Source organism: Acanthopagrus latus, chromosome 1 (assembly GCF_904848185.1).
Source record: "Acanthopagrus latus isolate v.2019 chromosome 1, fAcaLat1.1, whole genome shotgun sequence".
Classification (NCBI taxonomy): Eukaryota; Metazoa; Chordata; class Actinopteri; order Spariformes; family Sparidae; genus Acanthopagrus; species Acanthopagrus latus.
The window spans coordinates 17998917-18011385 of record NC_051039.1 but is presented as its reverse complement, the minus strand read 5'-3'; the positions used below and the strand labels follow the sequence as shown (position 1 = coordinate 18011385).

The 12469-nt window shown below is 42.2% G+C and overlaps 1 protein-coding gene across 5 annotated transcripts in view; it reads left to right on the top strand.

Moving 5' to 3' along the window:
- The window catches only part of tnrc6c2 (trinucleotide repeat containing adaptor 6C2), a 132351-nt gene that overhangs the window by 90719 nt on the left and 29163 nt on the right, over positions 1–12469 (top strand). For 4 of the 5 annotated variants that reach the window (XM_037094679.1, XM_037094669.1, XM_037094686.1 and 1 more), the window contains one exon: positions 10116–10535. The exons of the other annotated variant lie outside the window; for it this stretch is intronic. In XM_037094679.1, coding sequence (XP_036950574.1) covers positions 10116–10535 — 420 coding nt within the window. The remainder of the gene's footprint in view (positions 1–10115; positions 10536–12469) is intronic. 5 annotated transcript variants of the gene reach the window in all.

The window sequence follows — 12469 nt, the reverse complement described above, 5'->3', positions numbered from 1 at the left end:
AGCCAGGGCCTAAGCAGATTATGAGGCCATATCTCCTCCATCTTTGGCCCTTTAATCTTCCTGTTGTCCTGTATTATGTCTCTGCTTTTAGACCTGAATTTTTAAGGGCTAATTATTATGCATTGCATCCTGCTTCATTGTCTTTCACCCATCACAACTCTGATCTGATTCTTGGATTTATAGTTGGAGAAGATATAATAAATGCAAAATTCTTGAAACACGCTGTTATTTGAATGATCCAAGCAAGGTGTCTTTGTCTGTTAGCACCTGTCCTTCCCCCTACTGAGCAGCAGCATGGCCATCTGGGTTTGACTGTTAGGCTTCAACAAGGTCACCATAGCTCGCCCTGAACTATAACCTGTCTATTTAATTACCCTCCCCTTGCTTTGCGGCCCTGACTGGGAGCTCTGCCTATTTACCAAGTTTCAAAGCTTCTGCACAAAGCTAGCTGCTTCTGATTTGAATAATCGTTTAATGTCACTGTTCTCACGCTCAAGTGGAGAATAAAGCAGTGCTTTTGTATGATAACTTGAACCCTGATAATTGTAGAATATCTGAATAACACAAATATTTAGAGAGCAACATACAATGTTAGGAGAGAAGTAGACTTAATAGTGTGCAATTTTCTTTTTTTATTTATTTACACAGGCTTAGTATGACTGCTTCTTTCCAGAAATGCCCTGCTTCACACTCACACATTTCATGTGTCATATTCGTTGGATCTGAACACTCTTACTTGAGCAGTTACAGTTTAAATGCCTTGCTCAGCGGTCTTTTGCTGAAAGGGTACCTTGTGTTTAAACATTCAGCTGTAACTACAGCGCTGCCAAAGTATTACAACTGATTGCTCTTGTGTTAGCTCTGTACTGCATCACATTGGATTTGAAGAGCGTTTACAATTCAGACCTTCAGCTGCTGTTGAGACTCCTTATATTGAGAGTAGATAAACAGATTGGGGTTGTAGTAATGAAATCGGTGGGTGACTTTGCTCATGACGTAGAAAACCTCATTGGTTGTCTGCTATATTTGTTTATGACCTGTGTGCTTCTGCATTCTAAAATACTGGCAGTATATATCGAGCCAAGTTCACAAATTCATTGTTTCATTTAGAATGCAATGTGCTGGTTTAGAGCCAAAACAAGGAAAAGGGTATAACAGTAATACTTTCTAACTACAATGTAAAATATGTGTATGTGGACTGTACCAAGTGTTGGTAGCTGGAAAGGCAAAGGAAATGCTGAGAGTCTGAGGGGAAATTTTGAAAACCTCTGCCTGTGAGAGAGGCCCATGAATGGGGGCGCAGCTATGAATGAGGACAGAGAAGGAAGGAAAGGAGAGGAAGTACAACAGGGCATTCTGTGGCCAGATAAAAGCAAAAAATGAAGGAAGGAAAGGCAGAGAAGGAAGTAATGAAGCAGTGAGTACTTTAGACAAGTGCCAAAAATGACAGTCAGGAGTCCATGATAGCACTAATACAGAAGAGAACTAATGATATGGACATTTATTTTATGGTATGTTTAATGAGAGATGGAGAGGGTAAGGGACATAGAATGAGAAAGTGATGTGTGTATGTACTGAGTATTCATGCAGACAGAAAGATGAAGAAAGTGAGGGGAAAGAGGGCCTGTTTGAAGACTAATTGTTCAGCGAGCCATCAGGACCTTTGTGAGTTTGCTCATAACCTCCCATATGCATTATCTCTTAAAAGGAGGGTGGCTTCAACTGAAATGAGTTGAGTTTTAATGCGTGACAGTAAATAATAGAGGTGTGTGTGTGTGTGCGGGTGGAGAGAAAATCAGTATGCGGTAGTGATTTGTGCCTTTCCATCCATATCGGTGAATTCTGCCTTCCTTATACACTCTCTGAAATTCATAGACACATGCACACCACCTCCCCCCATCCTCAGCGTCTTTTTCTGCCTTCCTCTCTGCAGGCCTCCTTGGTCTCAGGCATTTCAATTTGTTTGCGGTAATCGATCTCGGCCCGGCGCGCTCATATGTATGAAAATGAGATAAAGCTTCCACGCAGTGGAATTAACTTCTCTGCCCCCCATTAGGCATGGAGCTCCACCGAGCGCATGGTTCCAGGAGGCAGTGTCCCACTGCCCCAACCCACCTCCCCCAGACCCCCACACACACACAGGCTGGACCTGTGACGCAAAGCCCTCAAAACCCTCCCCCCGTTTCCCCATTACCTTGGTGCAATGCTGATTGTTCACCCCCAGTATACACGCACATCATCCCAATCTCTGCCACCACTGCAATCACAATCATTCAGATGGCCAACCTTAACAAAAACATGCACACGCCAAGACACACACATTCACACACACATGCACCCACAGAGTGTGACAAGTGTACATATTTTTACTGTAGTCTGATTAGCAGACTGACGGTGTAAGCCTGCCATTGGGCAGCCATCGGAAGCGACAACCTTCAAGCTAGCAATCTACATATGCTGGAAATGACAAGTTCTGTGAACAGTTTTAATGCAAACGCTAGCAGCTGTTAACTTTTCTTTTGCAGTGTTTTAGCAATTGTAATGTAGGGGCTGGTCTCCCCACGTGCTAAACAAGCTCTTACTGACAGTAATTTGGAGGTGCCCTGTTGCTGTATCCAGGGTTTAGCGCTGCCCAAGACAAATGTGATGGGTTTAAAGACACAAAATGAGCCAGAGCGTTGCAGGGAGTTCTGGCTATGTGAGACTAGTATCTGCCTAGCCGCAAAAGTATGTTTCCAGATGCCCACAGTCACATTAAGACATATTTTTCTCTTCAGCAACTCTGAAAGTTTCTATGAATCTATTACTGAAGCAAATGTTTACATTGTGGCACTGCAAGACAACAAAGAAAAATAATATACCAGCTAAGGTGGCTTTTGGCATACACATACTCATACCGATATTATTGGAGTTATGAGAAAACATAGCCCTAGCAGGAAGTTACATGTGTGGCTACACAAAAGCAGAGAAAGCCACAGTCATACCACAGCGTGTCTGTTGCATTCCCACACCCTGATAATCAGAAAATCTGCATTCTCCATCTTTGCTGCTCGCTTACTTCCCACTGCTGAAAGGTTAGAGAACAAACATAATGCCTGTCACAGCCTCGTGCCTCTCTCTCTCTTTCCTTCATACCCGCACCATTTCTTCCGCCTTTTTTCATTTTACCCTGGACGTGCTTGGCCTCCGCGACCACATCTGAGGAGAAACATATTTGCTCGGTGTCACCACAGCGATAACAGCGTTATATTTTTCAGAGTGGGCTAGAGACGCACATAAACACGAGTGCATCGTATAATTCTGCATTGGATTAATTTGCAATTTCACATGCTATTAATTGCGTCAAACACTTTTGAAAGGGAATTTTCATGAATTGCAATCTAATTAGAGGCTAATTTACTTTAGCATGAGGCCTGCTTTTCTCTTCTGTTAACCACATTTATAAACACTCAATGAATTAATAGTAAATAGCTCGTGAATTACGTCCTGTGGATTTATGACTGCCGAGCATAATTGTTTTTCCTCTACCCCCTGTGTGCTCACCCCGCCTGCATGTCAAATGCTAGAGGAGAGTGAGGGATGGAGGGGGCAGAGGGAAAGGAAACAAGACAGGCGCCGCACACAAACTCAAACAATGCTTTCCTCTCTGCATATTTGTGTTGTATGATCACTCACAAGCTGCTGACAAGAGAGTCCATTTGGTGCCTCGTGCCCCTCCCCTGTCATCTTACACCTCTGCCAACAGTGAGCTGCTTCATGTCAAATATCAGGCAGATTAATAGGATGTAGCTCAACTGATGTGAATGACAGTACAGCCTGGGCTGTAAGGTTCAAAGACTGCCTGTGTACCTGCATAAGGGGCTCCTCTTGCTCTTCCCTCAGGCCATTGTCAAACAGCACTTAGACCACAAAAGATTAAACACCACTTAATAATTCCCCCAAGTTGAATTTGACTTGATTAGATTGTTACTATTAATCGTATATAGTGTAAGGTTGAAATTCCTTGGAATAGAATTATGTCACAAAAGCCCTTTGATGGGTAATTCTCAGTGGGACCATGAATGAGCAGTTTCCTACTTTGATCCAGGTATGACCCTAGGGCTCTAGCCATGAGAGACCGCATATCTCATCTGTGTGTAAACATCTTCGAAAATGCCTCACATCGCGCTATATATCTTTCAAATTCAGAAGATATGTCTCCTCAGGCAGTTGCTGCCCTCAGGCACTGACCTCAGTTGGAGGTGTGGTATGATCCTGTTAAAGCTCTATACCCAGAGCGTGAGTTAGCAACTATTAGGGCTAAAAATGCCAAGAAAAGGGGTTTCTTGGGGCAACTAATCTTCTCAGGGCCAGAGAGGGACATCTGAGAGAGAAAAGAGCCTGGCATAGGGAGGAGGTGGGGGCACTAATTAAAGTGAGAGGGTGAAAGAGGCGTGGCATGGGAAGAGGTCACAGGAGGCACAGAGGGGGTCACAAGAGGCAAAAGGAGGTACGTTAGGCAACTGTCAGTCTCAGTAGCAAATGCCCGATAAAGGAAGGGTGAGGGGTGAGAAACGTTGCCTTTATTTTGTGTGCGAGTGAGGGTGTTTGTGCTTTTCCCTACTAATACTGACAGATGGGATCTCGTAGAGACACACCCATGTAATGCTCCCTGGTGCATGAACACACACATACTTTTTGCCTTCTATGTCTAAAAGGTCCTCTTGTGGTCTTATTTCTGTTCGGTCCTGTAGTAAGTTAAATATTTACGAGGGTTGCAATATGCTTCAAGTGCCCATTTATTTACCTTTTTTGCGACTAATGTTCACAGAAATACACAACAAAATGTTATGACATTTCAGTACAACAGAGATAAGTGTTTACTGTCTTCAATGAAAATGAGTATTTATTTAGAATTTCTAAATTCTGTCAAAATGTTGAGTCATGTAATGTGATGAGTTAGTACTTCCATGGTAGAGGAAAGAAGCAGAAATACTGCTGTTGAAATGAGTAAGGAAGCTAAAATGCGCTTGGACATTGAATTTACTCAAGGGAATAAGAGGTATGAAAAGGTCATGAACTCTGACAGACCCATCTATTTGTGTGACTCCTCCATATTGTTTTGATCCTATTTCTTGAACCAAATTGAATGGTTTTGGTTCTTTCACCAAGGCACACCAGGGTTTCCTTTGCCTTGTTTTCATAAGCTAAAAGAATAAAAAGGTATGAATACAATACAGCTGCTTGAAAACAGCATGCATAAAATACTTGTACACATGGATGTAAACCCACTTTAAGACATGCTGCATTTCCCTTACCTTCCCTAAATCTGAGCTCTTACCGGATTAAGAAATGCGCCATTGTGTAGGGCATACAGGCCAGTGCGTTGAGTCCATCCCTCCCCCCTCTATAAACAGGGCTGCATAATAAAGTGGCTCTGCAGACAAAAGACAGAAGGGATGTGGGAACCTGCGCTGCCTGGCACTAGGCTCAGGGAACAAATCACAGTCATTCTTTACAATAACAGACACCTACCCTCTTGCCCATTATGCTGTGTTCATGGATTTTTCTAATCTGCATCTGATTTCTTCAAGCATTTCCCTCTGCCTTGAATGTTTTCCCCTTCATCTGTGTTCACTTGCTCTCTATTCTTAAACCGTTGCTCTTTCTCCTGCTCGGTCTCGTTGTGTGTAATTAACCATTTAGTGTGAAGAAGGGCTGTAATTAAAAGTTTAGCGCAAGGTTGCAGAGAGCGCCTCAGCCGTGAGGTTTAATGGAATTTACAGTGCACTTGATATGAAATGCTTATTTAATTGGCTTTTCTTTTCAGCTTCAATTAGAAGTACTTGGTCAGTTTTTTATGTTTCTGTCTTTATTAATATTATATCTTTTTCTTGATATGAAACTATTTATAGTCTTTGATTTTGGATATCATTAGTGTTGCTTTTTCCAGGTTTTAAAGGTTGTGTTACAGTAAAGTGATGTAATTTTCTCAACTTTGTGAGACTATTCTACATGTGATAATACTACTCAAACATTGAATTCTGTTATTGTGTGATAGTACCAACAGTTACTATTGTAAGTTACTGTAGTATTGTATTATAGTATTCCTGCAAGTAGATAATTATAAAAACATGTTTGATATTTTAGGGTGTAAATTAGTAGTTATGGACAGAACGTCACCTACAGTAAGGGCTTAATAAGCAGAGAAAACCTGCGTAAACCGTGAGTCATTCAGTTGAGTTAAAGTGCATAAGCCTGAAACCTCACTAATTTACTGTGTGGATTTCATTGCCTCTCACTAGCAGGGAGTGTAACCAGCATAACCTTCACTTTCCTCATTTAATGTTTTATAGACACACTCTCATCTGAGGGAGTTGCTTTTCTTCATTTTTTTTTCCTGTCATAGTCATCTTTTATTAAACCCACCCTCACCTCTTCAAATGCACTCACCCATTCATCGTGGCTTAAAGAAGGATCCCTCCTCGTCAAAATAAACTGAGATTTGTCTCGGTAGATGTGTTTATGTTTCCCTCTCAGGAGAACATTAATTCTCACTCATACACTTGTTAAATACAGATTACACTATAGTTGGTTACACATTACCCAGCTGGATAGTGTTATAGCAGCACTTATTTTTTTGGAACATAGAATAATCTAACTGAACGGGTTTATGACAGTTTTGGTTTTGAGTCGTGTGTATTTTTGAGAAATGTGTCACCGCCTGTACAGAAGAAATTAGATGTGGTCATCTGCAACATAAGGGAGTTGCAGCATGAATAAACCCTCACACACACACAAATGCAGTCAGTATGAAGCCGGGTGTGTATTAGGCATGTTGGAGTGTCTGTCTCATGGGCTCATCTGCTTCCTGTACCAGACTGGCAGCAGAAATAAACAGTGAGCTGACATGAGCACCACCCATATGTGTCTTTTTTGACCAAAGGGTTCTGGGTGGGAACTCGGACATCCCCAAGAGCTCAGGAAGTTCCTTCGCAAGTTTGTGTTTTTGTGATTTGGCAATTTAGACACGTAACAGATTGAAAAGAAATTCCTTTTGTCTGAGACATCAAGCTATTGTGTTATTATGATGTTATTCAGAAAGGAGATGTTTAAAGGTGGGGTAGATTTTAAAAGGCAGAAAGCCAGAATGTACATGTTTGAAGTAGGTTGCCTGCTAGAATTTTTTTATTTGTATTATTATTGTTTTGGTTTTATTTTTGTGGTTAATTTTCTGATTAATCTGCTTCGTGCATGATCACAACAGAACAATTAGTAAATGCAGTCAGCCTTCAGTTTTGTTTCTTTCTAGTCCAGATTTGGCTGCATTATCATCTGGAAAAAAAAAAAAAAAAGAAAATTTGAATTTTATCTCTTGTGTAGGGATCCGATTCTAGTCTAGTGTTCCAATCTGAATATATTCCTCACACATATTTCCACAGACTTCTGTTGGTGCAGTGGGCAACATCTGAGAATACTACCTAGAGTGCAAGTTCAAGAACCAAAACGCAAACTAATTTTTATCTTTCCAAGCCCTTTGAGAGGTTACTGGGTCCCTTTTAAAGTCACTGTTGTAACACCTAAAAGCATGAGAGAAGAAAAAAAGATGGGGGGCCAAAAAAAGGTGCACTAGGTAGAACATTTGTTGGAATTGGAAGAGATGAAAGAAAGTAAGCAGAGAGAGCGATTTGGAGTGGGGAGATGGAGGACTGGAAACAGGGAATTGGCAAGCTAAAGAGACAGAAACAAGACAGGGGAGAAAAGAGACAGAAACGCAAGAGATGAGGGATCAAGATGGATAAAGGCCCAGAGGGAGAATAACGGAGAGCGCCGAGCTGAGAGACAGGTAGACACAAAAAAGAACGAGCGAGCAGTGAGATTTTTAGAGAGACTGCCTGATGGAAAGACAGAGGTGGTGGTGAGTGGGGGAGGACAGAGAGGAAAGGAGGCAGGGCAGCATGTATTCACCATCCTGCTGTCTGATTGGCCAAGGCAGCATCAGGCGCGCTGAGCTGAATTTAATCAGAGATGTGCGTCACTAGCTGCAGTTCCAAGCCAACAGCCAGGCACTCTCTCTCTCTCTCTCTCTCTCTCTCTCTCTCTCTCTCTCTCTCTCTCTCTCTCTCTCTCTCTCTCTCTCTCTCTCTCTCTCTCTCTCTCTGCCTTTTTGTGTGCATGTGTTTTTTTCTAGCAAACAAAACATGGAATGACACACACGTGTTTCTGCCCCTGTGGAGTGTGTGTGTTTCTGAAGGGCACTGAAGAGAGGAGAAAGAAGTTTGGCTTAAAATACATAATAGTTCTGTCTGTGTAGATGTGTTTCTCTGTGATTTTTCTTTCGACTTTCCCTACATATTCCTGCTGGTTCTGTGTGTCAGCAGGTAAGGCAGCCATCTGGATTAGTGTTGTAATCACTAAGAGGGCCTCTGTTTTTAGCTGTGCTTTCAGTCAAGCTTTTGGCAGGCACGGTGAATACCTCTGCGCTCTGAGTTTACTTTAACCTCCAGAGTACGGCTCTGTGTGAATGTCACGGTGTGGTTAATTGTCAGCATTGCAGCACAGAACTGCTGTACCAATAGTTAAGTCTCTCATGCTAGAAAAAGCGATGTTTTAATTAACAAACTATGTCTATGTCATCTGATTTTTAAAAACGTCCCGTTCACTCCACCCACACAGCCTGTGTCTGACTCCATCCCTCTGTCTGAGTGAAGGCAGTCTCAGCTGTTAGAACTCCTGTATCTATCCAAGGACTATAGCAGACATAATCAGGTCCATTCATCATAAATTTACGAATGGACCAAGAGACTGTAATTTACAGGAGCTTGTAGGTCATTGGCTGTTGGAAGCCATTATGAAAGCAGCTATTTATGTGTAGCAGGGAACTCTCAACTGAAGGTCTGCTATGCCACTTCTAGTTTGGTTTCCCTTTCCACCTGAACTCACACTCATAGGTGCATTCACCCACAGACTCGCACCAATCATCCTCTTCCTTAATAAGAATGATTCAGTACGTATAGGTCAGGTGGGTTTTTTCTTCAGTCTTACAGCACTCTGGAGAGGAAAATTTAGCCAGGCCAATCTGTTTGGTTGCTAGCTATCCTGCTCCTGCTAATAATAACACCTTTCAAGCTAACGCTCAATTAGACGGCTGGCTGGTCACTGCAACCACAGGGAAAGGGTCAGGCCGAGGCCGAAGCAGCAGGGAAAGGTGTGTTTGTGTGTGTGGAGGGGGAGAGCAAGAGGAGAGTGTAATAAAGAGGAAAGGATGTGTTTGTGTGTGCGTCTGTGTTCAGTCAGCAGAAAAAATATGACCTTTTCATTGAGTGCGTCTAGGCCAGTAACATATGTTTGACAAAAGGCTGCATGAGGCAGTTAATTTAAAGGGGTAGTCCACACGAACATACAGTGCAGACAAACATATTTAACAGTTAGCACATGCTGAGTATGCTTTATATGCACCAATCCATATTTTTCAGTTCTGATCTGATTGCGATTCCTAGACATGGATATCTGTTAACCATTTGGTAGTATTGTACCATAGGTTTTACACACATGTATTGTGTTGTTTTTCTGTGTTGAGACTTGAATAGTTCCAGACTGCACGCTGTCTCACGTGAAGTTTGTGGTCCAGCACAAGCTCTGCCTACACATCTAACTGATAGATTTCTTGGAAATAAGAAAATATGGTGACTACAGAACTTCTTTGGACTACTTAATTAATTTGTCATACAACAATTCAACAATGGGCAAAAAAAGTGTAGTAATTAACTATAGTACGTCTGTGCTATACCAGGGAACCAGGGAATTGATTAATTTAGACTAACACTCAGGAAAATCACAATGTTGAGAGAATGACTTTTCAATATATATAACAAAAAAATACCACTGTTCTGTTATTTTTCTACCACCTTTTGTCCTGTTGTCAAGCACTACTCACCCAAATCTACTTTGTTTTATATGAAGATCTAATAGTGAGTAAACACAGACATTAATACCTTACTACCTGCATGTGTCTTTCTGTGTGTGTGTGTGTGTGTGTGTGTGTGTGTGTGTGTGTGTGTGTGTGTGTGTGTGTACGTGTGTGTGTGTGTGTGTGTGCGTGCGTGTATGCGTGCCTGTGTATTGTATCCATCCAGTGCCAGAACCTGCTCCCACTAAGCCCAGTCTCGGCCCACCACCCCACCACCTCCACCCCGCCAGCCCTACGCTGCCCCTCTCCTCCTCCTCCTCTTCTTCTGGCAATGGCAAGCGCGCCTCCTCCAGTAGCCAAGTCTCGACTCAGACTCCCCCTCAGCAGCAGTGCCAGTTGTCCTCTGCCAGTGCTCCTCGCTACCCGCCCAGAGAGGTGCCCCCACGCTTCCGCCAGCAGGAGCACAAGCAGCTACTGAAGAGAGGCCAGCCACTGCCTGCAGGAGCCCTCAGCGCTCTCACCCTCTCCTCTTCCTCTTCCTCTTCCTCCTCCTCTTCGCCCTCATCATCTTACTCTACTTCTTCTACGACTACCAGCAGCACTACCCCAAACTCTGCCACGTCCTCTGCAGGCAAACGCCTCCCAGGTTTGTGTCTACACTGTAAACAAAATATGGCCTCAAATAGGTTTTCTGTTTTGTTTTTATTTTGACGCTTGGGTGGTGGCAGGGCACCAGTTTTTCTCATTGCATGACTACATTCCATTTGATTTCCTTTTTCTTTTTCTTTGGCTGTATTTTGGCTGCATGTCGAGTGACATTCCACTTTGTAAATCGTCCTTTAAAGGTTATTTTCTGCTTCTGCCTCACTTTAATTTTCCCTCATTTTGTGAGACAAATGTAACATGTTGACATTTAAAAATAGTGTTGCATAGGAGTCCGACATTTAACTTCGTAACAGAGTTTGTATCAGTTTGCGTTGGCACAGATGCAGTGGTATGAATAGTAGCAGTGGCAGATTTACTGCATTTTGGGCTTGATAAAACATGGTGATAATAATTGTAGTTTACCAGCTCACCTTTGCTTCCCGTTACTTTTAAATAACAATGAGATACAGCCCCTAAATTGTATGGGTTGGCTGACCAAATTGAAACCAAACCAAAATTTGAGCCCCTGCTTTTCCCTTTTTCCTTCCTTTGGCCTTCTGAAAGCATTCTGATCGCTGTTTCCAAAATAGGTCTGTGTTTTTTGCAGTCTGAGTCTGCATCCTTGTGATTGTAACACTGCCAATAATAATGCTAAATTCTTTCAAAGCCTCTGAAAATCTTGTTTAGATCTTTTAGTCTAAGTTGGAAGAACATAATTCAGTTGTTTTTAAGCCTCTGCGTGTTCTTTTTCTGGACTAGCAGGACCACACACACAAACACACACACACTGTCAGACCTCTGTAGCCAGCGGTAGCTTTTTAATGAACTCACTGGTGGCCCCTAAGATCACTAATACTGAACTTGCCTTTAGGTGCTCATTGCACGGCTTGTGCGTATTTGTATGCAAGTAATGTGTTGATAAAGGATGGCCATGAGTTATTTATATCATTATTACGGCTGTGTTTATTTCACCCAATGGACTCGCACAATAATTCTGTTTTTTGTGTTCTCCTCGACACATCCCTGCATTCCTCAAAAGGTTTCCCTGTTTTTACCTATCTGTAAATCAGTCATAATCATGTCCTCACTTCAATTGAAGTCCTCTAACAATTCACTGTAACTTTGAAGGCAAATAAGAGAAGATACCTCTGTAGCACACTGCACAATATTTTCATGTTCAGGCTTTCTAACAGGAGTATGGGCTCCCATCTTTGTTGAGTTTCTCCTCTCTCACGCTCATTTTCCCCCCTTTTATTCCTTTTCATCAATGCTCCTCTGCTGCTCTGTGCCGCCTTTTCATTACTGACTCAACATTTGCTGGGAGAACGTGGCGCACTCAGTAAACAAATCTGCAGCAGCTGTGGTGTACAGCTAGCCAGTCAGCAAAGTACAGCCCTCTGCATCACAGACGCAACTGGTCCTTGTATGCTCTGTCTAGTTGCCAAATCACAGTATCAAGCACAAGCGTAAAGCATGTGTAGCCTGTTGGTGATTTTTGCAAGTTGTGCCTCATTTACTAGTGCAAATACTTTCACAGTTTTATGGGGCTTTTTAAAATGCATTTCTGCGCAGTTAAAATTTAATGAAAAATCTAGTTAATTATTCTGTTTCTGGTTCTGTTTCAGCATTTCACAAGCCATATTTAAATATCAAGAATTGAGACCAATTTGCTTTATCCTAGAATGTTATTTGATTATTTGATTATTAGTTCAGAAGCTAAAACTTCCAACTTCTTTTAAGATACTTCCTATTTGTGCTCAGCTGTTTAGTGCAGGGTTTCCTCAGCTGTGTGCCAGGATCTAAATCTGGCTGTAGGCTTAGCTCACTTAAGAGAAGCAATACCTCTAAGCCTTTTAGATTTAAAAGAATATATTTCTCCTTTTGGCTACAGACCAGTTAAGCTCTGAGTGTATGAACCAGTAATATCCTTATTAT